General features: G+C 44.7%; 2 protein-coding genes across 5 annotated transcripts in view; both read right to left on the reverse strand.

Annotated features, from left to right (window-relative positions):
- Positions 1-1,404: 1,404 nt before the first annotated feature.
- Positions 1,405-13,496, reverse strand: LAMP5 (lysosome associated membrane protein 5). Its single transcript, XM_086631123.1, has 7 exons — positions 13,485-13,496; positions 10,743-10,839; positions 10,308-10,480; positions 9,925-10,056; positions 9,738-9,843; positions 8,023-8,211; positions 1,405-1,583 (listed from the first exon to the last, which is right to left on the reverse strand). Exons 2-7 carry the CDS (start codon positions 10,780-10,782, stop codon positions 1,405-1,407), a joined length of 819 nt encoding a protein of 272 aa, XP_086487249.1. The 5' UTR covers positions 10,783-10,839; positions 13,485-13,496.
- Positions 13,497-17,016: 3,520 nt separating this feature from the next.
- The window catches only part of PLCB4 (phospholipase C beta 4), a 90,421-nt gene continuing 79,772 nt past the window's right edge, over positions 17,017-27,665 (reverse strand). For 2 of the 4 annotated variants that reach the window (XM_009985044.2, XM_009985045.2), the window contains 5 exons: positions 24,431-24,532; positions 22,616-22,673; positions 22,120-22,206; positions 19,997-20,033; positions 17,017-17,214 (listed from right to left, as the gene is read on the reverse strand). In XM_009985044.2, coding sequence (XP_009983346.2) covers positions 17,126-17,214; positions 19,997-20,033; positions 22,120-22,206; positions 22,616-22,673; positions 24,431-24,532 — 373 coding nt within the window. In that variant the 3' untranslated portion in view covers positions 17,017-17,125. The remainder of the gene's footprint in view (positions 17,215-19,996; positions 20,034-22,119; positions 22,207-22,615; positions 22,674-24,430; positions 24,533-27,665) is intronic. The other 2 variants (XM_009985047.2, XM_009985046.2) reach the window with 1 other exon arrangement.

The raw sequence follows: 27,665 nt of genomic DNA on the forward strand, positions 1-27,665 counted from the left end.
TGGATCAAACCAGTTTGAGAACAAGAAGGTATTTTCCATACCCTAAACTAACAAGGTCTGGACTAACTCTTGCCGTGGGAAGTCAAAGGTTTCAGTGGGAACTGGACAGGACCAGAATGAAACATGTCACTGCCCACAAAACACATGAGAAAGAAACAGCCCAGAGATTAAAAGAATATTAGAAATAACCAACAAATCACAGAATACTGAACCACCACCGTGTCTTCACCAAACCATCTGCACCAAAAATGCCGCTAGAATAAATCCTGCATTTAACATCCATTCAGAACATGTATTTTTGCACCGATTCCATTAGATATCATGGAGTTAGTAAAAAGCATTACATCATTTCAAAATAAGATAGCAAATCAAGTATTATATACATACATGTTTTAATTAATTTTAAAAATCATCTACATTTAAGGATAGATTTCAAGGGTTCCCTTATATTTTTTTCTGTTACATTAGATTATACCTGAATAATCTGCATAGTAACTTTAACATTTCTGTTTTCTTGGGTTTTTTTTTTTGTTTCATTGTGAAAATAACTGTTGCAGGCAGCAATGTAACATCTCAATGACAATCACAATACGTGCAGGATGTCCAGCCAGAAGCATTTCTCAGTTGACTTGCAGTAGCATGGCACTTTATAATTTGTGTATCAATACACTTTTTTATTATTATTATTATTTTTTAAAGTTTAGGTCAGATGTGGCTCAAGAAGCAAAAACAAACTTTCTTCACTCAGCCTCAAGCATGGGGTCAGCTCTTCAGCGGGCTGCGATCTGCTCCACTGGAGTTACTCCAGTTTATATAAGCTTGAGGTGTTGGCATTTGGTGTTTTGTTTTTTTTCTTTCCCCTAAAACACACCTGTATTGCCTTCATGCTTTCCTCAACATGAATGTAAACTCAAGTACCTTTGTTAGAGAACCTTACTGAGTCCTGTAATGGCTCTGTCCCCCAGCCCTGCTCCCTGCATGGAGAGGAACAGAGAGGGCTGAATGCTGCCAAGAGCGACACATCAGGGAGGTAAGAGTCTCTTGAGAGGGGCGAAGAGGGAAAAAAAAAAAAAAAAAAGGGAAAAAAGCTAATTTTGCCCCCAGTGTTAAACTTTGACATGTGAAGCATTTCTGTTCCCAGATGATCAGCCCAGCTGCTTAAGAAGGTATTCATACCACCTACTGCCACAGTCGAGCTCCTAAAATCAGATGCTCCAAATTTTCTTACAGAGACAGCTCTGTCTGTATTTAAGTCTAACCTTAACTCGTGTTTCTCCATGAAATACCCACAATTAGGTGTTGTGAATACCGTCTCTCGCCCCCCCATAACCTTTCCTCACCCTTAGAAAAAAGTGCTTTTGCTTTTTCTACCTGATAAATATTTGGGCTGCTCGATCCTGTCCCCTATCCCATGTGTTTGTACTGAGATCTGTCCCGAGGAATTTGCACTTGGTTGGCTGTCAGCTTGTGGTGGATATGGTAAACGCAGAGGGTGATCACGATAACCAACCCCAGTATCAGGCCCAAAATCAGAGGCAAAGTTTCTTCTAACTGCTCCCTCTGGTCCACCGGGCACTTGTGTTCTGCAAGGAAAGGAAGAAAAGGAAAGAGAGAAAAAGAGAAGTGAATGAGACACTGCACATCTGAACTCCTGCTGGAGTAGTGAACCGACCTTCCCGGAGTCACGGCTCTGTGCCGGAGGTCCATCAGAGTCCCAGGGAGAAAACCATTGCTTTGGAGAAAAGCAAAATCAGCATCACAAGGCAGGATTTGGAGGGAGAGGTAACATCTACCAGATCAGCCGACGTGGTGGGACACTTTCACAGCCGTAAGCTCCTCTTCAGGCCTCTCCACCACACCAGTACAGCAATGGCCTCGTTAGAAACAGGACAGCCAAAGCACAAGTTTCCTGACCGTGGCTGAAGATCTGCTTTGTTTAGTTAGTTGTAGAGCTATAAATATGGTATCACGAGACCTCAACATCAACAAGTCTTTAATCCGGCATCAGACTCACCCTGATCACTGTTCAAAGACTTTTCCCCTCCACCTGCAAGTTGACAGAGATCTAACAGCATCTCTTCCCCCTGCCTTCTCTGTGAGCTCCCCATGGAGAGTTTACCAGCACTGGCAGAGCACATGTGTGTCTGTGGTCAAAAAGCATTCTAGCATCCCATATTTTTCGTCAAATATGGCAAAAGATAAGCAGAAGCAACAAAAGCCTCCCTAGTGTTTTTCTCCCTGACCTACGAGTCCCTGTCATAGTCTAATAAACCACTGGAAAATAAGAATAACCACAGCTACAACAGGAAACACTTTTCCATTTAGCTTGCAAAGGCCACCGAGGTTAGGAAACACGTTACGCTGGTAATTCCAGTTCAGTTCCCTTACACTTCCAGAATCTACTGCAGGCCTGAATGACAGGATCACGATTTACTTTTTTTCCCCCACGACACTGTTGCTTATCTGTGCTGATGGACAGGCAGAGCTGATGCTGCTGAGATGGGGCTGCCAGACCAAAAAGAAGAAACTCTGGGGGGGAAAAAAAAAATAAAGGTTATGGGGTACAGGAGGGACAATGCTCTGGCTCCTGGATCATCATCTTCACAGTACTAGAATTGTGCTCAAAATAATGAAAACAGCAATTACCTTAAAAAAAAAGTGGAGGAAAAAAAAAGCTGCACATTAGATGAGCAGATACAAAGGGCACCACTAATTCCTCCCATCACTAAAGACCGTCCAGATGGGTTCCCCAGGCAGCTGATTGCAAGACGCCGAGATCTGCTATACCCATGAACTGCAAACGCTCTGCAAATCTAATGGCATGTGGCAAAGAGCAGGAAAAACCCAGAGACTCCCCAGGCCCAGGCAGGAGGTGACAGCAGGGACGTTATCTCCAGCAGTGCCGGCACCTCCGGGAGCTCCATCGCCTCCCGGAGCGGAGCCATCCTCCCAGCACCAGGTTTGCAGAGATGCCATGGGGAAACGTTTCGAGCTGTAAACGAAGTGAAACATAAAAGCAAAAGTAAAATATAGTCTAACAAAAAAAATGTCCTTTTCAGTTCTAGTTGCTCACTGTTTCACCAGAGGAGTGATTAATCACCAGGACTGTGTTACAGGCGATTCAGCAATTGCTGCAATGCAGGGGTTTTGTTTGTTTGTATTAAGGAGAATGGGGGGAAAAAAAAAAACCCTGATCATTATTTAGCTCCCAAATTTGAATTTCTAGAGCTTTATGAAATTCCACCCAGTTTAGGATGCCAAGGCCTGACCAGACTTGCAGTGCCAAGGCAGAGCCAGAGCAGCAGGTTGGCATCCCCGGACCTGACTGTAGGAAAAGCCACGCAGGGTGCTCTGCCCCCCCCGACCCCACCACCCACGTGTCAGCACGAAGCAGCACCTGTCCTACGGGAAGGATCCGTGCCAGAGGAGCTCAGCACATGGCAGCAGACAGCCCCACAGGCCAGGGTATGCGGATGTGCCAATGAGCAGCAGTTCATTCCAGTTGCTGCAATCTCCTCCTGCAGGCACTTATTTTTGCTTTGGAAGTGGTTGAGCTTAAACCCTACAGAAAATTGAAACAAGAGTGCCGTAAACCCAACCGAGGGCATTCACCTGTGCTCAAACACGGCGGGTTTGCCCGTGGGCCTTTCCTTAAACCAGAATGATGCTGTGTTTGCAGGAGAATGGGGTGAACGTGGGGGCCTGCGGCCAGTGAAGAGGGGAAAGCAAAAAGCACCAGCACTTCGATGCAAAGGACTAACTCAACTCTAACGCATCTGCTTGTGATACTTGAATTCCCATCTTTTGCTAAAGCAAACTGGCTGTAGAGCACGGAACGTGCCAGAGGACACAACCAAAGCTCTGGTGTCCATAAAAAGCCACGGCTGTATTTAAGCATCTGAGTCAGAACTCAAAAAGGTGTCAATTCTTGCAAGCAGCCAAGGAAAATAGTTCTTTATCCTGACAGTTTTTAAAGAAGATTAAAAGAAAAAAAAGCCCACAGGAAAAAAAAAAGCAAAGCAAAGCTTGCAGTCTCCAGCAGCACATCCACAAACCCTGCTGCTCTCCCCAGCTCGACCCTGCTGCACATCCCGGGCAGAAAGCACTCTGCCCTGGCAGCGAAGAGCACAGCAGAGCCTTCAACCTTACCAACCTTCTCCTCGCCAGACACATCCACTTTCTGCGTTCAGAGCAGATCACCAAAGTCTCTGCTCTTCCAGAGCACAGGAGGAACAGGAACGGGGCCGTGGGGGACCGAGCACAGCAGCACAGGCAAGTGCAAAGCACAAACGCTTTTGGAGAGGGACTAAGGCTCTCCAGAGGCTGACTGCCTGGAGAATGAATTTTGTATTTTAACATTCGCACAACGTTAAACCACATCATTTAACAATAAAAACATTTTCAAATTTGCAACTGTGTCCTTTAACTTTTATACTGCATTTTTCACCCCAAGAGTTCAATGCGTTGCATAGGCATGGAGGTCCACAACACCGTGGGGAGGCAGGTAACAGGGATCATTCCTGGTCTATCAGCAAAGGAAAACACAAAGGGAGAGCAGGAGGGAAGAAAGTTTTGCATAAAGCCCACAGCAGACACAAATTCACACACTCAACCCCAGCACAGCACGGGCAGGTAGGTGGGCTGGTTGATGCACAGTGAACAAAACACTGTCGCACTGGGGACTGCTGTGTATTTTAAATCGATGCCTTCTGCAGGCAAACAGACCTTTCCATCAAATTTTCCTGAGTGTTTTGCTTCAGGTCACAGGGATCGTAGCATTTCCCAAATCGCTGGGTTCAACCCTCAGTCCATGAAAGCGAAAAGGTCCCTGGCAAATTTTAACTATGGGATAAATTTAGGTAATGCCAGGAGTTTTGCTACACCCTGAACCCAGCGAGGACATCCCTTTGCAGGAGAGGTGCTGAGCCCAGCTGTGCCACCCCGCAGCCCCGGACCTGTCGAACAAAGACCGCGGGCGGATACAAAGGAGGCATTTAGGTACGATCCTCATTGTTCTTTTGTGCTGCGCTTCCTCCGACACCGCACAGCACCCAGGCTCACGTACCGCCACGGTTTCTATGGTGAGTGCTCGTCCAATTTCAGCACTAGGCTGTGAAACCACCCAACAGGCCCATTTTCTTGTTTCAGCATCCTTCTGCAGAACAAATAGCAGCGGGCAAAAAAAATAAATAAATAAAGCAGTGGTTTCCCGCAGTCACAACTGCAAGCCTGAGGACCGGCACAGGGGCTGTTCGAAGCGATGGAAAAACAGTCCAGTGGTATCTGGCATTGTAGGATGGATTTTTGAGATGGGTGTTTATAACTGATTAGCTTAAAAAAGAAAAAAAATAAAAAGACTGGGTGCTTTTTTAAACGTGGTCACACACCTTGCAAAAAGGAGCTACTTGGTGCCAAGGATCCTTGAGAAAACGTGGCCCTTGTTTGGGGTGACTTAGAGGGAGATGAGACCTCCCAGGATCTTGGTCTCTAATCCTCAGCCTTTGTATTAGTATTTTGCTTTATTTTCATTAAAATCAAAAGACATGACAATTTTTGTGGGGTTCTTTTGCCAATTTAAATGTTCTCCTCACACCCTCTTGTTCCAGTTCTCTTTTTACTGATTTTTTTTTAAGCTGAAAAACATATACACATTTTCCCTAGTAAAAAAAAAATAAATTTCCCAAGCTCTGAATGGAAAAAGTGTTCTGCTGCTTCTGTATTAAAAAGGTACATATAGAGAGAGATTTATGTACCTTTATGTGTGTGTATACAGACATGTATTTGTAAGGGTTGGAAGCAATGTCTTAGAAAAAAAGATATTCTAGCATATGAGTTTAAGCATTCAAAAAATAAAAGCAACCCAATCACTCCCTACAAGCTTTTTAATCTATTCCAGACAGGACCATGTCAGGACTAATAACAAAACCTTTCTCCCCATTTCTTTGTGCTAAAAGAGTCCTGATCCTCCTGTGTCTCGGTGATTCTTCTGCTCTAGCAAGTCTCTTCCTCTATTCGAAAATATTTTAAAATGTTCTGTAGCTTGTTCATAATTAATAGGAATTTTACCTAATGGGAAATTAATGAACCAAAAAGGAGAAGGCTAATTACTGTAATTTAAGATTGGCAGTGATTCTCAGACCCCACAAAGGATCATGTTTTGCCATGCATGTGCCAAGGACACGCTGGTCCACAGGGCTGGTGGGGACGTGCTGCTGGGAGAAGTGACAGAGCCCTGTGTGAAGCTTCATTGATAAACGACCTCTTGGGCATTTCTGACTATCCTCTCCAGGTGCTCTTAGCTATCTAACTTCCAGTGGAATTAAACAAAAAGAAGTGTCACTGAATAACAAGAGCAACAACAAAAAACCAGAAAGCTTGAAAAAGAGAGAAACTGTACTTTCCTCAGGAGGAGGAATTCCCTACACACATTCAAAGATTGCTAAACTAACCAGGATCTCTTTCTGTTCTGGAGAAAAACACACCCAAACTACAACAGATTAAAAAGAAAAAACAAACAGATTTACTGTCTGATATGAAGGAGCATACATATCATGAAAAAGGCAGGTAGTCCCCTTTGGCAATTGAACCCCGAGTTTGGCTGGTTTACCTGTGAGCTCTCCAACTTGACAAGTTTGATATCAGAGACACAACAGTTAAAACTGAGTCCAGAGCCACATGCTTTAAATCTGCCTTTCTCAGCCTCCAAGGTCTGCTCAGCCAAACCCTGAGTGCAGGAAGTCTGGATCCACGGGAGGATGGAGAGATGAAGACGTGCCAACAAAAAATTATAAGAAACTATTGAATTCTACCTTTTTCTTCCTGTAACCTATGTAAAACGTGGTAGTACGTCGATAGAAAAAAAAAAATAAATTGTGCCCACAGATAAAACCTACTCCATACTACAGTGGCCTTGCCATGAGTAATTCAGCCACGCAGAGCTCTGCCAGTGCCAGCGTACATAATAGCAGGTATTTACTACACCAGTTAGAGGAATGTGAGTCATGAGCATAAGCACTCAGCTCTGTAGTCAGTGCTGGTTTTTTATCGTGTTCTAAAATATTTCCCACACGCCAAATAATAAAGCCCCACATTTTTAATGCTAGGCTTGAAAATCACACTACCATTTTCTAGCTCGTTATTAAAAGATTCAGCTATTACAAATTTTATTTGCACCCTGTTACCATCATGGAGTTAACTAATTTGTTAAGATGGCACTATAAAAAGGGGACTAGTCTTGAAGCCCTAATTCAGGTGAGCATGTTTACACTCCTTCATTCAACTTGATGGAAAAGGCAGGGAGAAGGTGGGGAGGAGGAGCACCACGGGTTCCTCACAATAAAGGAGGGCAAAACCTGCAGGAATTCTGCCCCATGGCAGCATTGCTCCTGTCTTCAGTACAACTCTTTGATATCTTTAACTCACATTTTCTTTCATCCACAATCAACCTTAAAGAAACCCAACATGAAGAAGAGCATCCCATGTATTTAGTGAACAAGGTGCCTCACTGAAGCCCCTGTTATGCTTCCCTCACCCTTGCAATGAGCATTAATCAAACTGAAGCCAGCAACGTGCATCGCAGGTGTTTCCTCCCACAGCTGCGCCAAACTTTCCTCAGTGTGCTGTGGCCCTAAAAAGCCCCTGGAGCTGTACCAAACCACCTTCCATGCTGCAGAGGTGACACCTAAGCCTTGCAGGGCTCCCAGGGACCAGGCAGTTCTGGGGCTTGCTGGCAACCCAGCCAGATGAGTCCTTACAGAACTTGTATTGCCAATGTACATGCAATGACAGCCCACGTTTTGACCAAATATCAGCTGAGCTGAATTTGTAAAGGTTTTTGGGAGACGACAGAGGCGGGGAACGGGTTGGAGGGACTGCAGGGAGCACTGACAACCCACTGGAGGGAGGGGAAGGTGCTCTGATAAAGATAGGACCCAAATTCCTGAAGTACATTGTGACACCCCCAAAGGCCACGGCAGCGTCAGCATCTCAGGGATGCAGAACATGCCTTTGCCTGCACCTTACCTTCACTGAAGACAAAATCCGCAGTGATGTCGAAGGGCTGGACACGCACTTCCGACAGCAAGAGCTGCACAGACTTCTGGTGGTCGCTGGAGATGAGGGAGATGGTCTGCTGCGCCTGGCACTCATAGGACTTCCCAGCTGGGGTGACCAGAGCAGAGAGCCGGTGCGAGCTGGCTGTGTGCTTCCCGGCTGGCCAAGTGGCAAAAACAGCAGAGGTCAGGTCCCGTCTCCGGGGGACTGATGTGACTTTATCAACAAAGCTAATGAATCGAACACAAGGGCACGCAGGCGGCGTGCAATGCGGCGGCCGCACACTCCACTGCTCTCAAAGCAGCATTTTCTCCTGGGGTGGGACCATGCTTTCGGCACGACACCCCCACACAGCCATGGCAGATCCCGCACTGGGGTCGCCTGCCTGCGAGCAGAAACAGATGGCTGCAGCGCGCCGTCCTGCCGGCACAAACGGGAGAGCTGGCTCTGCCGCTGCCAGCTACGCTCATGTCATAGCACTGAAGTCCGTAAAGTCAGAGGAATGGCTTCTGTTGATGGATATGCAGGTTTCAGCCTCGGCCTGCGCTTGTACTCCCTATGTTCGGGAAACAGCAATCCCTGCAGCTGCACTTGGACTCTGAATTCAGGTCGGAAGGTGCAACACGATTTGGGGACCTTACTACAACGCAAAACAGGCCATAACACCTTTCCTGAAAATACAACATGACCATTTCACCCAAGTATAGATTATAAGAAAATATTTTCCCATCACATCAAGCTTGTTTCATAAATGGAGGCCGAATGCGGCTCAGCAAGGTGGAACGAGGGATGCCTTCCACCTCCCGCTCTTTATTCCCCTCCAGCAGCACAGAAAGGCAATCAGTGTTTCACATTTGCAGAGGGTGATGAGGCATGGCCATCACCATGTTTTGGGCATGCAAACAGTAGAAATACCAATGGAAAAATAGCTCCATGTCCAGCGTGCCTTATGCCACAAACTCTTAATGCACCACTTACTGGAATTCGAAAATCTTGCGGAAGAACACCTTGCAAATGACAGTATTTCAATTTTAAATACAAGACAACTCATTTCTGCATAGAAACAAAATAAAACCAAAACGAAAGACAAAATAAAGGAAACCCAGTGAGAAAAGAAGAGGCTGTTGGGTGTGGAGGCATGTAGAGGTATGGATATTGATGTTGATCTCTTCCTTAGCTTGGGAAACCGCTGCTTTCCCACCTATTCAACCGTCATCAGACCCGGAGAGATAATTAACCTTAAAAAACGTCTCCCGCAGGAAAGGAGACAAATTTTTCCAGATCAGGTGGACTCGTGCCCCCGCTGCCCACCCCCTCGGACCCCTGGGTCCCGCCGGGGGGGACACGGAGCAGCACAGAAAACGGGCAGAGGTTGGACTCTCCTTCCCGCCGCAACTGCGGGGGGTTAAAACCAAGAAAGAATAAAAAGAAAATAATGATTACGTGGGTTTAAAAAAAAAAAAAAAAAAAAAAAGAAAAAAGAAAGAAAACAAAAGAAAAGAAAAGAATAGGCGGTTAAAACCGGCACCTGGTCCCGGTTTTGTCGGGCGGGTTTAGGGTTTCTTTTTTCCCTGTTAAACAGCGTTTAGCCGAGTAGCCCGCGGGATGCCCGTGCGTCCGCCCCGGCTGCGCGCTCGCCAGCCCCCAGGGATCTGCTTTAAATCCCGTCCCCCCGGGGCGCTTACGGCTGACGGCGTCCTTAAAGTAGGTGCGCTCGGCGGTGTCGTAGGTGAACTGGATCCGGCTGAGCCTCCAGAAAGCCTCCGGTCCCCGGGACGTGTTGTGCCCCTCCTGCCGAGAGAGAGCCGGTCAGCACCCCGGCGATCCCACCGTGCACCCCTAGCTCCCGGGCGTGCAGGGGGAGCCCCGTACCTTCAGGAAGAAGAGTTTGAGGGTGTACGCTTGCTCCAGCCAGGAGATCTCCAGCTCCGACTCGTTAGTGCCACACTTGCCCTTCATCTCGGCGCCCCGCGACAGCGGGATATCGGCTTGTTCCGTGATCAGCTAGAAACGGGGAACGGGGCTCAGAGAGGCGGCCCCGGGCCCCCCCGGACGCCCAGAGCCCCCCCAAGCCCCGGCTGAATATGCTCGGAGAGGGATAAAGGACTTTCCAAAACTACCGGCGGATTTTCCTCCCCCCTCCACCACCGGTCCCGCCGTGACAACACGCAGCGGCTGCGGCGCTGCGAACCCGAGCCCCGGCCGCCCCGCAGCTCCCGCGGCCGCCCCCAGCCCCGACCCTGGACCCCACTCACATCCACGTAGTTGCTGGCCCACACGTCGTAGGGGACGATGAACTTGGCGGCGAATTCCGCCATGAGACACGTCGTCCGGTTTTCCCGCACCACGAAAATGTCCTTTTCGGGGTTAGGGGAGAGCCCGGAGAGATTTTCAACTTCTTGCTCGGCAGCCAGGCGAGTCGCGGCGTCTGCGGGCAGAGAGGGGCAGAGAGGCGCTGAGCCAGGGGGCTTTTGCCCTGAGCCTTTCCCGGCTCACCTTAACACCACCACCCCCGCCCCGAGCCCGCTGGAATAGGCTTCCTTTGTCGCGATACAGCAGGCAGTAGAAATAAGGCAGCCGGTGGCGGTGAAGCAGGATCGGTGCTCTAGAAGCGCCGGGTCTCTCTCAGCGCCAGCGGCTGCCTCATCGCGACAGGGCTCCGTGTCGCGACTCGCCGCCGCGGTACTCACGCAAAAGGATGAGCAGCCCCGGGAGGTGCCCCCCGGCCATCCTCCCTGCTCGGCCCCGGCGTGTCCGCGGCTACTGCTGTTCCTCTGAAAGGGTCCGCTCCGGAGGAAAGAAAAGGGAAAAAAAAATACTAAAAAAAACCCACAAAACACAAAAGGAGGGGAAAAAAAGCTGAAACACCTCCTTTCTCAGGAGCTGCACAGGCTGTAAAAGCACTCTGCTGCGGAGTGGCGGGGAGGAGGGACGGGGAAGAGTGTGTGGGTGTGTGGGGAGGAGGAGGAGGGGAGATGCCGGCAGAGCTGACGGAGGCGCCCACGCCGAGGGACGGGGCGTACGCGGAGGCAGGGCGGGAGGAGGGATTCCCCCCGCTCCTCCGGCGTTTGGGGCCCCGCCGACCCCCGCGGTGGGGCTTTCGGGGATCCCCGCGGGGATCCCGGCGGATACCGAGGACCTCGGAGGAGGGAGCTGGGGGAATCCCCGGCCAGCCGGGCCGCCCCGACGCGCCGCTGGAGTGAGACTGAACCGCACCGAGCACCCCTCGCTCTCCCGGGCAGGACAGGGGGTGGGAACGGGCCCGCACCCCGGGGTGAGCCCCGCACCGGCCCGAGTCACAGGGGCTTCGCCTGTGCACGGCGTGGGCCCGAGTCCCCCTTCCCTCCCGGTGCCGCGCCAGGCGGCTGTTCCCGCGGGACAACTGCGGTCACCGGGCAGCGCCAGCACCACCGGAGAGGCGAACGAGCCGCTAAAGCGGGACAAGCGGCGGGGATGGAGGAGGGGTTATCTAGTCCAGCGCCGGCTGCTCACAGAGCGTCAGTAATTTCGGTGAAGGCGAGCAGCTGCTTCGTGTTTTAATTTAGAAAGAAACGTGCAGCTATTTTTGTGTGGCAAGGCCAGGAGCAAACTCGGCACCCTTTTGTAAACGGCCGTCAACACACCTGAGCTCTTAAGATATGGTGACATACCATAAACCATACCATCGCGTAGCGAGGGGAGCGGTCCCGACAGCACCGAGAAGGTGTATTACGACAATCCAGGCCGTGCCTGTGCAGAGCGTTATTTGGAGGGGGGTGTCGGGCACACCTGGGGGTGCGTCTCAGAGCTGTGCCGGGGCGCTGAGAAGAGTTTGTCCCTGCCGGGCTCAAGGGTATGGGGCACGCAGGCATCGCGGCCCCACGCACCCCATCCCTGCCGCCTCCTGGGGAGGAGAGGACAGGGAAGGCTGCCTGTGCCCTGCCCGCTCCGGGGGGCGTAGTGCTGCCGGAGTCCCGAGCCCGGCAATCCTCTTTATTCCCTGTAAAACCGGCCCCTCTGGTCCCTCTCAAGCCGGGGTCTGTGTGTGAGTGTAAAACAGGCCCCCGATTATCCGCAGAGGGGGCTCCGGGGAGGAACAGGCGAATTCCCAGCCCAGAGCGCCCGGGTGAGCTGCCGGTTTCCCCCGGGCAGGGAGCGAGGCGGAGGCCGGCAGGCGGCAGGCACTGCCGGCGGCGGACGGACCGAGCCGGGCGCACCGCGGGCCGCCGCCGGCTCCCGGGGCAGCGCTGGCCCCACCGACACCCCCCCACCTTGCACCCGGCTCTCGCCTTTCCCTTTCGCCGGGCGATGCGACGTTGAAATATTTTTTCCGCCTCTCATCGGGAGTTTTTACGGTCCTTGAATGCGCTGCCACCCTCGCCCCGCTACGAAAAGCGCATCCGAATATTTACAATTTACAGAGGCACAAGTTCCAGGAGCAGCGGGGAAGAGGACCCCTACACCAAGGAGATATATATATATTTTTTTTTTTTTTCTCTGTAAAAAGGGGATAGCAGCTATTTGGCGCACATGCCGTGACACGGATTCACTAGCAATTCGCATTTCTAGTTCAGGAAAAGGAGTCTGGAGGAAACGGCCCAGGGTTTTGCGAAGCAAGGCATTACAAGGTGAGTTTTGATGGTGGGCAGCTGCCTCTGGGAAGCTGCCCTTTCTCTGTCAGGGCACACCTGCAGAGAGGGGTTTTCTTGCTGGGAAATTGCGCTTGAAACATAAAGGCAGGTACAGAATGAACATACTGATTTTTGTAACTATTCTGTTGAGATTCCTCATCTGCTTGTTGTACATATTAAATATTATATTTTGGCAGTTTCCCCCCTCTCTCCTGTTTCATGATAGTCATTCCTGCCCCCTAAAATAGAGCCAAACCTGTGTCAGTCATGACACAGAATTGACCTTGGGGTAAGAGTTTCAGGGGACTATACAAAGGAAAAAAAAAATTATAACCTTCTATATGAGGCTCTTTCACTGCATCAGACTGTATTTTTATGGTGATTTTCATGCCTGGCTTCCTCAGGTCTTTCACTGATGACCTCAGTATTTAACTAGCCTCTATTTCCTCCTCTAGCCCCCTATTTAATTTCCAATATTTTTTGAGGTTTCTAATCTAAGCCTCCGCATAAATACATGATCCTGAGCAGCTGCTCCTGCATCCAGCCCGTGTAGGAGGGTACCACAGGGAGCAGCTGGGAGAGAGCAGCTGTGTTAGAGACATGGGCAAGCCTGCCCCACAGCCCCCCAAGGCACAGAACCATGCTCTCCTGGCACCCGCCAGCTGCACAGCACAACAAAAAACCCTTCAGCTTCAGTGACAATCCTCACTCCCAGCCTGCAGAGCCGTGTTCATCCCACTCTCCGTGGCAAATAAAGGAAAGGCCTGAGATTTCCTAACACCGAGAAAGCCCCAAAACATTAACAGAGCAGAAAAGTCTCACCTGAGGGAGCCAGTGGAGCGTTAGCTGACCCAGAATGCTGTGACCAGGGCCAATTTATGGTCACAGATTGGATCACCTGGATCCAGCCCTGCAACCTGCCCTTAAGCCCAGCTGCAGAGACTGCCTGTGTATCTCTGAAGGCTGAATCCCCCTTGCTCCCCGCCAGCTACCAGGCACCAATAACTCTCACCAGCCTCCTTGCAGGAAACATGTAGCGCGGTGACAGCGGGGCCGCAGTGCTGGGACCACTGCTGGCACACCCCTGGGAGCAGGGTTTTCCAGCTGAGCGGCTCCAAGATGCGTCTGCCACTGGCAGCCCGTGGGCAACAGCATGCGGAGTCTGCAAGGACATCAGCCCCCAAGGGTATTTTGGGTCTCTGGCAATGCAGTTTGACTGCACTCGAGTGGGGCAGGGGTTAAACAGACCCCCACTTGGAAACAGGCAAGTTAATGACCAACCCCGGAATTACTGGAGGTGAAAGAATAGTGGGCTGCCTGTGAGGCCAGGGTGTCATGACCCTCCCCATCACAGCTGCACTGAATTTATCTGAAGAGATTCAGAGAGGCAGAATCTGCCACTTCTCTCGATGAAATTTCAGTGAAGTGGAATCCATCACCCCGGCAGAGAATGACATTTTAAACTGCTTTAACTCAGTATCAATGTTCAAATTGATTAGCCTATTTCATCTCAATGGAAATTCTCACCTCATTACATTACGGCCAAACTTCAAATATTTTTTGAATCAAATACTACTTAAACAGTATTTCAAAATACTTAGCTGACAAAATTCATCACTTAATTTCAAATTACTGTCTGCGTTTTATGCTAAATTGTCAATGGATGAAATACGTAGGAGTTCTGGGAGCTGAGCCGGGAAGCTGAGACTACCCAGCTCTGCGGTTTCACAGGAGCACATTTTCTCTCTGACTTGATAAATGTTGTGCTCCTGCCTGAGCAGCAAGCACAAACTCAAAAGGAGGCTGTGGACTGTATTTTCTTGCCTTCCAAAACCAGCTTATTCCCTGATGCTTAGGATACTCACCAGGGAATTAAGACAGGCAGGTTTGATTGTCCTCAGAGAGGGAAGCGAACTGAACCCAGGTCCTCCATTTCCCAGTTAATTCTTTAACAGGCAGGGCAGTGGTTTCCAGCCAGGCTGTAAGCGAGCCTAAGAAAACTAGTAATGTTCAATGCTTTACCATCTGGTTCCCTCTCTATCTGGTCTGTTATTTGCTTCTCTTTACTGGCTAGAAACCACTGCAGTAGGCAACAGTATAAAATTGCAGCTTGCAGCACTGTCTCCAGCTCTGTTTTATAAGACACTTTAATAAAAAAAAAAAAACCAACCCACAAAAACCCCACTGCCTTTCCTCTGAGATGCCAGCTCCTCTCCAGCATGCTCTGAGACTACTGCTGCTTCCAGCTCCCTCCCTCTAGCCCTCAAGAAGAGGACCAGCCAAGCTTAGAGAGCAGGGAGAGCTGCTCCCAGTAGTGCATGCACACACACAACTTGTCTTTATAACATCATCGATCATAAGGAGCTGGCGGTGCCTCTGTAGGTTAAGTAGCATCAGAATGGGAATTCTGAACAGGCATCACACGTTTTGTTTAAATCCTGCCTTAAACACCTAAAGACTTCACTGACCTCTGTCTCAGCTGCATTCTCAAGGTAGTGCTGCTATACTGTACTCAGGATGCTGCATCTCAAGGTAGTGCTGCTACACTGGACCCGGGTAGTTCTGTAGTGCTGTGAGGACCAACGCTGCACAATTCTTCTATCACTTAAAAGAAGTAAGACTCCTTTGAGTAATTAAGCTGTGACAGAAATGTATTTACACTATGCACATTTTTACAGGAAATACAACTTACTAAAAATTCGTGAGTAATAACACCGCCACCCTACAATTCACTGCAGTCAAAACTAAAGCTTTTGAATTTTTCAGGTTTTTATTAGAGAAGTTGAAAGTTTCATCTCAGGACTGACAATAACATAATCATCTCTTTTCCTTTATTTTGTTTATAGGAATATGTAGAATTTGTTTGTACAAGCATATACAACAAAGTAATTGGTGCTTAGTACATTGAAATCAGGAATCTGATTTGTTCTAAACTACCAGTTTTCCATGCAGTCATCTTTCAATTGGCAGCATGGACAAATTCCAAGCGGAATGCTTACATGCATTGTTTTGCAATATAACTACAGCAAGCTCTGGAAACATGCAAATTAACACATTAGCAAATTGGTTTTATATCTAATGGACATAAAAAGGTTATTCCTGATATGAAATTCTGAAAATCTGCATAAATACTTCTGTGTAAAATTAAATTAGTTATGTACTTTTCTTTTACTACAAGTATCAAGAATGCCCACGTAATTAATATACACACATATATAGAGACCTTGTTATGCTAAAAGTCTTTGTAATTAATCAAACAATATTCTGTGCCATACATTTATTCAGTATTTACCAGCTAGTACAATGACTGTGGTCATAGAGTAGGCATTACAGTCTTAGTAGCATTTGTATCACATGCAAACATACTCTTAGCATTTCTGTTTACTAATTTTATCACGTGGCAACATGTATGTGATTTTCTACAATGTTGTGACTCTGAAGTGTATAAATACTTTTTACATTTTCACAGTTACAAACTTTTTGCCAAAAGCCATTTAAACAATCTTTAAAGTTACAATGAATTGTAGTATCCGGGATCTGCAGCAACAGGATCAAAATGCAATTTCTATACAAGCGATGTAGGATGTAAACTTTTCTTAAAGTGCCTAATATGTAATTCCTTAGAGCACTGATCAGTTTTGGCACAAATACACTGTATTTCCCTCGTGCTAACCATTGCAGTAACTTTTACAGGATACCGGCTTCTTTCAGACGTGATAGAATCGATATGGCACTTGTGAATGACATCACTGGACTGTAGAAATATCCTGTCAAGTTACTGTTACAGTTGATGAATTTGGCCGATGACTTTGTACATATTGTACTTTTGAGTATACTGCCTACTGTCTGCTGCCTGAAAAATACTTTGAAATATAATTTAAAATTGCCCAAACTCAACTCCTTACTATACTGATTATTACAGTGACTTAGAAGATGCAGTTCAGCGGGCTCGATGACATCAGGTGCTGAGCATCTGACGAGTTGTTGCCTGGCAGCATGGGGTTTCTACACAATATATCACACATGAGAACACAAATGGTAAATAACATGACTTGACTACAGTTTTGTTGCCTTTTGAGATGATGTTAAAAATATCTGTTGTGTTTCAAGGCTCTGATTGTGTAATTCTGATGCAGGCAAGCTGCCTGTTGAGATACAGAAAGGAATTCAGGACTGAGTTTAAAAAACTGTCTTCATCTTCCGATGAAGGTTTTTTCTGAACAAAGGAAACTCTTATGGAAATCCAACAAAGGAAATTCAGTGCCCAGTGTTAAAAAAGAAATAACGCAAACCTTAAGACTTGGTGGTCCGTAGCTACAATTTATATGTTAAAAAAAAAACCAAAAAAAACCTGACTGCCCACTGCCCCGCAAAACACAACAAAAGAAAAAAGCCCACTTTTCAGCCTCAGCAATGGTATTTTGAATTTTGCTCTCATTTTAAGGATGCTGTGTTCTCCAACTTCAATTTGCTTGTTGAGGCTTTAGACCACTGTTGCTGGCCTGCGATCCATCTCTGCTTCCAGCTTCACCATCTGCTGCATCTCCTTTGCCTGCAATCCAAAATAACCGCATGAAGCACTGCATTAGACCTTTTGTTCAAAAGGAAGCACGTTTTACATGATAGTGTCTGAGTGAAATACAGGCAAAACACACTGAAGACACATGTAATAACACTACATTCACCCCCCCCAGTGTCATTCTGTTTTCAAAATCAGATGTAATTCTTATGTCTACAAATTCTTGGGAAATATTGTTGATCCTATTCCAAAACTCACGGGCTGACTTTCTGAAGAAGTGTATGGGAAAATGCAGAACCTCCAATTTTGGGGAAAAAAACTAGGCAGATGCCGATTCAACTGTTTCTCCCGAGGGGAAATGTCTTTGGGAATGTATGCTTCACCGCTGTTGTGTGAGTACTGTGATGTGTTACCTCCTTAGAGATTTCATCTCTGATCTGGACTCATTTCTTTCATAAAGACAATGAATGACAAAAATCCATCAGTGTAACATGTTCCTGGCAATAGGCAAGATTTTTAGAATAACAATTTTTTTAATGATAATTATTTTAAAATAATCTCCATCTGACCTGGAGATCCTTATGATTACAGACGTGGTGTTTTTCACCTCAGGATTAGACTACTGCTATGTGCTCCGTGGAATTACACACACCGAATCCACCTGAAACTGTATCCAACCGCGTTGTGCAAAATACAGCAATGAATGTACGCCAGATCTCGCTATAAACCCTGCATGCCTCGGGCTCTGCAAGCAGAGTTAAAGCACTGAATATAAATGGTAACTGGCCTGGGAATCCCCTGCTTAGAGAGAGCTTTTCTAATTCCCTTCCTCTCCCTCTCTCACACAGACATGCACACACACACACTTAATTCTTCCTGTGGTTCAGTTACAGATTAGAAAACGCACTTTGGTTTGAAACGCTGCCGTTTAAAGGAACTGGGAGGCACCATCTCTTAATTTTCTCTGAAGGCTCTCAATGTGGGAAGTTATTCAAATCCATAACCCAAAGGACTCTGAATGTCGACCCAGAGGGCAGGCTAACCCATCTATCTTTACAACCAAGCTCCCGAGGATTAGGACAGGTTTAGGAAGCAGCAAACCAAGCTAATATTTTCTTTGGTGTAACTGCTCTGTATCCATCGTGCAGGGAAGAATGGTTACTGGACTTGATTTACTTGACTTACATTCCCCCCAAAGTGGTAAGTGTTGCTTAGACAGGGAACTTTACTATACAAGCTCCTACTTAAGGAGTCACCTATTCTGGATGTGCGAACACGTATTTGCAATCGGGCAGATGTAGATCTAAAGTAATGAGATGCACAGCTATTAATTTTGCAAGGTAAATGTGGGTTCGTGCAGATGTGACGTACGTGCCTTCTTGAAAAATCTAGCCCTGTATTTTCACAATCATCGTCATCATCTTGGGGAAAAAAGTAATTATGATAATAGCAAAGCAACTGTCATAAATATGATTAAAAATTAATCAACGGTCTCCATTTAAATGAGTTAAAAGCTTGAAAGTAATGAAATAATTTTAACATGAAAATATGGAAACATAATAAATAAATCAATATGTACAACCTCTTCTGAAATGTTGGCTGGATTTTGCCTGTGTGCGAAATGAAATTCCAGATAAAACAAAACACCGTGTTTGTTTCTTAGTGACTCACACATTTCAGGTTTTAAGCTTGTGACTTAACTACTGGCACATAGTGTCCTACAAATATTCTGCCTGCCGATATACGGCATATGGAATTATTTTAGAGATAACTTGGTTTCAAAGAACACATTAGCACAGGACCAGGATGCCCAGTTTTGCTCGTCTGAGGCTGGTTCAGACAGTGCATTCTGATGTGAACACACAAGCACGATCCTTGAAGAGCCTTCTGGAAGGCAGTGTTGAATGTACAGTGAATTCATGAAGTGACTGGCAGCTAACGGACTCAGCTTTAAGATGCTTGCTCTCTAGTGAGATCTAAGACAGGCAAAATAGTATCTTTTTTTTCTCCTAGCCTTATGAATGCTGTTTTTCCTCATGTATGTCTAGAAATAAATGTTGTTAAAGTGGGTGCTGTCAGACACAGTGGTGCAACATACAAGTACGTTATCAACCCAAGAAAGTAATTCAGATCAGGCAACACTGAATAATTGGATGTTCAAGCCTAATACAACTCTTTCCCTTGGTAAGACAAGGGTTAACAGAGATTTCTTGTAACGATTATTTAGGAAGCCACAGCAGCACAGCCACATGGTAAATATAATTGCCATACCTTGTAACGTGTTGGATTTTAAAGTGAATTTTAAAGTGCTGGCAGCCTCTCTTCTTCAGACACTAAAAAGCTATTTTTGGCCATCCGTTCTATATTTTGCTATTCTTAGTGTGGAATTACTCATTTTATTACCATATTGATGTATGTGGACACACTTTGTCTTATCAGCATTAGCAGTTAGTCATATGTATGTTAACACTAAAATAGTTTTCTTAGATCAACAGACACTTCTCAGAGACACAGCTGAGAGCTCTAAGCGTATCTTTTAGCAATGACAGGTAACGTACAAAACAAGTTAATCTCTAAATATTTCCTCTGCGCATCACTGCTCATACGCATCTGAATTTGGGATGCTAAAGCCCAAAATATTGTTAATATTGTGTCAGGATCAAGTATCTGTGTGCAAACAAGATTAACACTGTGTTCACTATGTCAATGGTACTTCCCAACGGTTGCATTTACAAGGAGGGCTCCAATGATAATGATTTAATTTAGAAGGAAAGCACACTGAAATAATAGTTTGCTTATTATACGTCCATCCTACCTTGTGTTTGAGACACTGCATGACAGGATTTCAAAAGCTGTTTGTACAAAAATAATAATGTCAAAATTGAGTAATACAACAAGAAGCAAATTAAATGAATGAAAACTGAAGTGAGATTGAAAAATTAATGCAAGAAAAACATACATAAACCAAAACAAATTTAAATCCATAACAATTTGTATTGAAGGCTGTTTCCATCCATAATTCTACTTTTCTACATCGTATATTTGTATGAAAAATTTCTTTCCTTTTTGATCAGGAAAAAAAATAATCATGCTTTGAAATTCTCATTACATAAATATCACCTTTATATCGATCCAGCTAGATTTCATACATCAGTGTGTATCACAATGAAACCAGACCCAGCTGGGGTTTGCACTGGTGGAGTTTTGGGGCTAAAAGTGGTCAAAACAGCAGGCATGAAAATACACGCTCTGACGGATCAAATTAGAGCGAGCTAAAAAGTTGTTAAAGACTATCTTTGTAGCCTGGTAGTGATAACCAGCATGTGCATGATCTTACTCCATTTAATCAGCGACAATTTAAGCTGGTGTCATCTCTGCGCTGAAACAGAGGATGAGCAAGCTCATGTAGGCTGTTACCATCTCTCAGCAGTGGAAGCTGTAAATCCAAGTAAGGGAAGTATCTAATTGCTGAAAGAGGTGACTCTTTTAATTACTCACACTTATTTCCCAGCAACCTCCCTCCCCTTATACATAAGGTGTTTACCACATTGTGGTTAAAAGCACAACTATAATCATTCCCTCTTGTCCTTATGTTTTTAAAAAATGGATCCAAAGCCCTCTGAAGCCTGTGGAAAGAAACCACTGATAACACCTATCTCTGGCTCAAGCCCATCTTTTTTTGTTGACTAGCACAGTTTACAGGGAGTTCTCTGGCAGTGATGCTACAGATCTGCTGCAGCCCAGTTGCGTCCCCGGGGTGCCTGCCTCCCCTGCCTTTGGATTATGTGCAAATACTTCTCAGGAGCAGACTGACTGACAGATCCCTTCATGCTGGATGTTAGAGATGGCATCTACAGAAACCCTGTGAGGGAAGAGATGAGGAATTTTGGTTGTTGACCAGAAGGGAGGTGGAGCAATCAGAAGAGCCATGGTGGCTGGGGCTCAGTGGTGGCAGCTGCCTGCAATCCTAAATGCTGTTACCCTCCCTAGAAGTTCCATCCCCAGGATGCAGCTTTTGGGGCTGTAGGACTCTCTCCTGACAGTGGAAATACTTGACTCACATGTACTCTTTTCTTCCCTCCCACTCTGAAAGATGCCTTTAATTCAGACTATAATGTCTGCCAGGGAGTTCAAGTTCTGAACCTTAAATAACAAAGAAGTAAGTACATAACCCCTAAAAGTAATAGGTATTAAATGCACATTAAATGCACCCCTCTCTCCCATCTCACTGAACTGCTGGGTATGTATATTTGTGTAAGTGCAGTACAGCAACTTCATGCAATTATTAAAGCTCAAGGGAACTGCTGAGAACACAGCGTTGCCTCTACTAGAAATAAGATCAGAATTTTTCTTTTCTTGCCAAGCAGTTTTTCAATTAAAAAAAAAGAAGAGCCTATAAACTAGCAGAAAATAATAAGGTATTTTAATTAGGAAAGGGTGTACCAGTACAGATAAAACTCCCCATGCTACTATACATCTCTAGAATTCAGCCCAAACTGTCTGTCTCTCAGAGTTCAGAGACACTCTGTGCACAGGTTTCACCTCTATTTTCCAATCAGCACTAGAAATGTAAGTTCCAAAATGAAGGAAACAGATTTGCTTGAGGTACTTTTTGGGAGTAATTGAAATGGATATGCTGGGCCTTTTATGACTGTCGTATCCAGCTAACGAGTATCAACGTGGCTGCACAGCAGAAAGGACAGGCTCTGGCTATGCAGTCTAGCTTTCATATGCTTATCTGAAACAAATCTGGTTCTGTATCATTATTTAAGTCACCTCACCTCTTCATTTGAACTCCCTAAGTAGGCGAGTGACCATGAACAAGGTCATTTTCCTCAAGTTCAGTAATGACTTACATTTAGAAGCATTCTACTCAGCCTGATTCTGGTTACTGTTTTCACTAGCTTGCTTTTCTTTTAAGCCTTTAAAATGAGATACCTGCTCATTCTGCTTCTCCAAGACTTCTAAATGCTCAAGTTGAACTTTTTTCAACTGATCCATTTCCTTTGACTGCTTCATTGCCAGCTGTAAGCAAGAGAACATAATGGAGGGGACGTGTAACATGTTATTAACAAGCAAAATAAAAACTCACTTGAAACATGTACATACATACACTGTGTTGCCCTGCCTGGATGGCACAAAACATCACAAAAGGCCTATTATATCACCCAATCTTAAGAAGAGCTATTAATATAATAATATATTTACATTATGCATATTTACATACATAATATATATTACATAATATTGCAATTTTGTTAAATTAAAATCACTTCCTCTTTATATATAGATACTTGTAGCATAAAAGATCTAGCATGTCGAACAAAGCAAGGACAAATATCTGTTTTTTTACTAGAACTGGATTCTCAACACAGAGAAATGAAAATGAATATCCAGAAATAGTGCCCAGTGACTTTGTCAAGGTTATAGTTACCCTTTTTCTCTCTTCCAGGAACTTTTTTGTGTTGCTGCTGTTTAGTTCTCTGACTCGCCTAAAAAAATGCAAACATCCATGAAGACTCATTGGAAAAAAAGAAACTCAAAAGCTACAATAGAGAGAATCACAAACTCATAAAGTATATTTTGGTTTCTGATTATCTGTACCATGTGGGAATAATGTCAAATTGTGCACTCCTCTGGCTATGTACCTGTACGTTTAAAGGTTTCCAAGTACAACGACAGTATGATTGAAGACTTGCAAAGAAAAAGACCAAGACTGTTGTGAATGAAGTTTGCTTCTTCCTCTACTCGAGTGGTGGACAGAACTTAAAAAAAATGTTGAATTAATTTGTATATCCCTTACTGCACTCTGCTGTCAATTTATTTTGGTATGTAAAACGTGCTATGTCTTTTAACAGTGGTAATAGAAAAATCCTCTGAAGATCCTAAGTAAAATTACAGCTTACCAATGCTGTAAGGCTCTTAAAGCTGTTATTTAAGCAAAAAGATAAGTATACAATTAGTATTTACATAAAATACCTAACTGCAAAGTGTCTCTTCCTAAGATTTCCATCATGAAATATACCAAAAATAGTTCAAATAGCTGAAACAGACAAATCACAAAGCCTGAAAACCAGAACTGCATTCAGACTGCTTTCAAGTCTGGGAACAGATTTATCTGAGAATCATTAGTGGAGGTCTTGCATTAACTAAGCATATAGTCACCAAGGGCTCCGACAACTCATCTTCCTAATGAGCTTGGAATCTGTAACACTCCAGAGACTTAGTTCAGTGGGAACAAGTTCAAGACTTTTGACCAAAATAGCCCAGTGCCAAGGAGGGAATGTAATAGAGGAAGGAATGAGCCAGATGGCAAGACCAAAGTGAAGGGGAAACCCTGAAGGCTTATGAGACATCATCATGTAGACTCTGCTTTTATCTATTTATTTGGAAACTTTTAGGATAAATAGAAGGAGCCTAAAATAGCTATCATGCAGACCAATCCTCCAAAGTCTCAGCAGCTGGTACTGGCAAGTGTCTCTCTAGTCTCTCAAGTCAATTAAGGCTGTTATCTCTAAACGTGCTGTGAATAACCCACTTTTGCAAGTACAGCAGTGCCCTTGGTTTGCTGAACCTGGATGCTGGCCAGGTCTCCAATGCCAGCACGGAACGAGGGAGAGAGCTGCAGTTCGGTTTAGGAGCAGAGAAGCAACAGACGTGCTGTTGTGGAGTACATCACCTGCTTCTTCACTCCTATCTCTTCCATCACCCTCTCTGCTGATGAGCATCCCTTTTAGCACTCCCTCCTTTGTTCCAGCTCTCCTCTGTGTCATCAGTCGATGAGGGAGAAAGCTTTTCACTGGCACCACCTCCTGTGTTTTTAGTGATGCTGCCTCTCCGGTTATTCTAACTCCAGCTAGAACCAAACCTCAGACTCCCTTTCAGTATAGCCCTCATTTCAAAGCAACAGCAAAAAAAACTATAATGCATTTTATGTACAACCATTAGAACTCTTACAGATGTGTTTCAATTTAATAGTATGATTAGACCTGCAGCAGTCAGTCATAGCTGATGAGGATAAAGTTAGGAACCATTTTATTTCTATGATCAGGGCATTACATTCATTACAAGGATAAATATGAGAAAAGCAACGGTTTTCCTAAAATGGTCATCTAAAATACATTCGGCACAATCATTAGACATTGTTTCCATGCATAAAAGCATGAGTTTAATAGAATTAATCCGTAAGTTCACCTGTTAGCCTCTGACAGCATTCTTCCTTCCTCAAGAAGGGAGATGTGATACTTACCTCTCTCTTTCAGCTTTATTTTTGATAGATTTGTCTTGGCTTATGGCTTTGCTGTTCTCCATAGATATTTTAGCCTGGTTGGCACGCATTTCCTTGCTTTCCCTAGGCAAAACCAAACAAACTCATTAATGTCTAAGATGCAATTATCATGGAGGTTGGTTTCCTGATACTACTTTACACCGTGGTTAATTTTGTCCTTGAAGCATTAAGGAAGAGGAAAGAATAATCCATGTGAAAATTGCCTTCCTTTGGGCAGATTTTATAATTTGAGCAAGCACTCAGAAATCTCCATTTGTTCCAGAGAATATAATCTGAAAAATCAGTTTAAAGCATTTTTACACTTTGAATGTTATAAAAGGGTATAAAATACTCCCTTTTCTCCCTAATATATGAGTTGTCTGAGTATGAGCTACTATCAGCCTTTTAGAAATAAAATTTGTCTTTTAAAACTGCCTAAAGAATTTACAAATCCTGCACTCAGAACATAACTGCAAGATGAACAGCAAAAATACTTGTTAGTTGTGGTACGAGCTGACAGGTTTCCTTTTAAGACTTCTACTTTGTGCCTGAAAAGAGCCCTACGGTTTAGACCATGGTCAGACTTGTGTTCAGTTTCTCCTTCTGGCCTGGTGAACCTTGTAGCCTTTTGTGTGAAACAAGATAGCTTTAACAGGAGGGTGGCAATCACCTTCCAGGGGTAATGTCCTGAGTGGTGTGGTTTGACTCAGGAGGTGGAAAACCTCCTCAGTGTTTCAGCCAGTGTAGTAGAAAAATAGAAAATAGGTAAATAAATATCCTGTTGTTCTAAAAAGAGAGAGAGATGGCGGTTCTTTGTTGGGAGTTACAGCCCAGATGCTGACTTTCAGAAATGGCTTATGAACTGCGAGGGAAGGGAAGGCTTTTTGTCACTCTGGGTAAGCCAGTCAAGCTCCGAAAAGGCCGTCCCTGAAGGCTACTCTTGCTCTCTGCCTGCTTAGCATTCCAGCACTTGCAGCTCCTGATCTTAAGAGCTTATTTAAATAGGAATTCTATATGAAAATTAGGCAGTGAATAACCATTATAAAGTCCCCAGAAGTGTATAAGCATCTGAAGTTACCCGTCACAAGCTCAGGCAGTGCCTTAGTCTCTTTTTCTGGACATGATCTTAAGTAGGAGCACTAAACAATTACTGTACTTACTAACCCAAAATTCTAAGTAATTTGTATGCACAGAAAAAGAGAGGTGTGGCACATAACAGAGTGCTTAATTTAATGAAATGCTGTCACTGAATCTTTTTTAGCTTGCTTCCATCTCTAAAAGAAATTAATCATTAAGTAGCATGAGGAAACTTTGACTTACGTTTTCCACAGCTTAAAATTTTTATTAAAGAAATGCAGTGCTTTTTATTTCCTCCACTTCCTGAAACATTTCCTGAATACAGATGTAAAAGCAGTGGTATCACAGGAAAAATTAGACTGGGTTCTAAAAGATCTTGTGTCAAGAGCACATTTCATTCCAATAGTCCTTTCTCCAAATAAAAGCTTTTATTTTCTATACTTAATTTGAAGTCATTTTCAAGCACACTATCTTAAGAGCAGAACCGAAATATTTTATTTTTATTAATGTGCTCAAGGATATGAAAAAAGTTAAGTGTAGGTGTTCAAATTGGTTTAGCCTATTTGCATCAGATATAATTCTAGAGCAAAAGAAGTTAAGAGGATTAGAGGACTACTGTGCATCACTGATGATTTAAAAATGAGGCTTTGGCCATGGATATGGCTGAAAGAGCCAACACATCTTTACACAACGGTTTCTCTATTCTGCAAACTATAATCTAGCTCCGAGTTGCGCTGCTGTTGGGTCTTTCTGGGTGTACTGGGTCTTCACTGCTTGCAAGAAATAAAAAGCATTACCAACAGAAGAAATGAAAAATCTTTTCTTCCTTTTCAAATCACCAAGAAGCACCTGTAGGGACCGCTCCTTATTTCTAAAATAGCACTTCTCAACGACAGGGCCAAAGTTCTAGTGCCAGTTCATGGCTCAGCTGCCCGGTGTGGGGCCTCATGCTGAGTCTCCAGTCCAGTCTGTGCTGCCCTGGCGGCAGCGCCAGCCACTGGTACAGAACATCCTCCCACTCACGAGTGGTGGTGACACCTGTAGCTGGAGTTATCTGGAAGAAGTAGATAAGCCAGGATGGTAAAAAAAAAAAAAGGATTCTGAAGAACATGGCACACGAACTGCGAGATTTAACTGCTGATCTCCTACTGGCTGCAACTCTGAAATTTATACAAACATGTCTTTTAAAGGGATACTTAACTTTGAGCATGTAAGTCTATCCTTGGAATTTATACATCTATTTAGATGACATTAAAGTGCATTAACATGTTATTTCATGTCACCAGTATTGTTTGAATGACTAGAAATCAATGCTATTAAAAAAAACCCCACTCACATAATTTCTCTCTCTCTCTCATGTTATTTTATCTGGAGCACATGCTGCTTGCGAATAACAGCTTCATGTTCCCTATTTCTGAAATCCTGCAAGCTCACTACATCCAAGTCAGTCAAGCTAGCCAAGTCCAGGGTGGCAGAGGGGACAGCACCCCTGGAGTTCAATAAGCTTCAGATTTTTAGTAATATCTGCTGTCTTCTGCTTTGTTTTTAAATGAGCTCAAAGCACAAACTGTAATTGCTTTTTGTACTGCACATGGAGGGAAAGCATCTATCCTACAGCAGATAACTACATCATTTTAGATTACTGATCTTTCCTACCAGCCCTGTGTCCTCTGCTGTGATAGCTAACTCATTACCTCGGCTCACAGAGAGGGAAGCAGCACGAACAGCATGCTGAGAGCATGGTCCACCTCCTGCGCTGCTCTCAGATAGATCCTTTTTTCCTATAGTTACCCGAGTTGTCTCTTGGCTATTACACACACCTATAGAGATAAATGCACACGTATCCCTAACACACAACATATTCTATAAAAAAGTTCACAAGTGATTAAGTGTAAAGTCTCTTTGTGGCATTATTATTCACATTTCAATATTTTACACTCTAAATTCTTCTGAAATATCACATATTCAGATACAGTCTTAAATTTGCTTTAAACAGGAAAGTCCCCAGTCTGCACATTTGGGGGTTACACACGAATTCCCAAATAAGCAGAAACACACTAATTGTGTGAATTGTATGAAAAACTTCTGAAGCTTGTTACTCCTGGGACAGCTGAAAAGAAAAATTGCCAGTATTTATCTA

The sequence above is a fragment of the Tauraco erythrolophus genome, chromosome 2 (assembly GCF_009769465.1).
Source record: "Tauraco erythrolophus isolate bTauEry1 chromosome 2, bTauEry1.pri, whole genome shotgun sequence".
Classification (NCBI taxonomy): domain Eukaryota; kingdom Metazoa; phylum Chordata; class Aves; order Musophagiformes; family Musophagidae; genus Tauraco; species Tauraco erythrolophus.

Excerpts from the sequence above, each read along its gene's own strand:
- LAMP5 (XM_086631123.1), bottom strand. The coding sequence starts at position 10,782 with ATGGCCGGGGGGCACCTCCCGGGGCTGCTCATCCTTTTGC. Across the intron at positions 10,057-10,307 it reads GGGCCAGCAACTACGTGGAT|CTGATCACGGAACAAGCCGA; the intron begins GTGAGTGGGGTC and ends CCCCGTTTCTAG. Across the intron at positions 1,584-8,022 it reads GGATTTTGTCTTCAGTGAAG|AACACAAGTGCCCGGTGGAC; the intron begins GTAAGGTGCAGG and ends CTTTCCTTGCAG.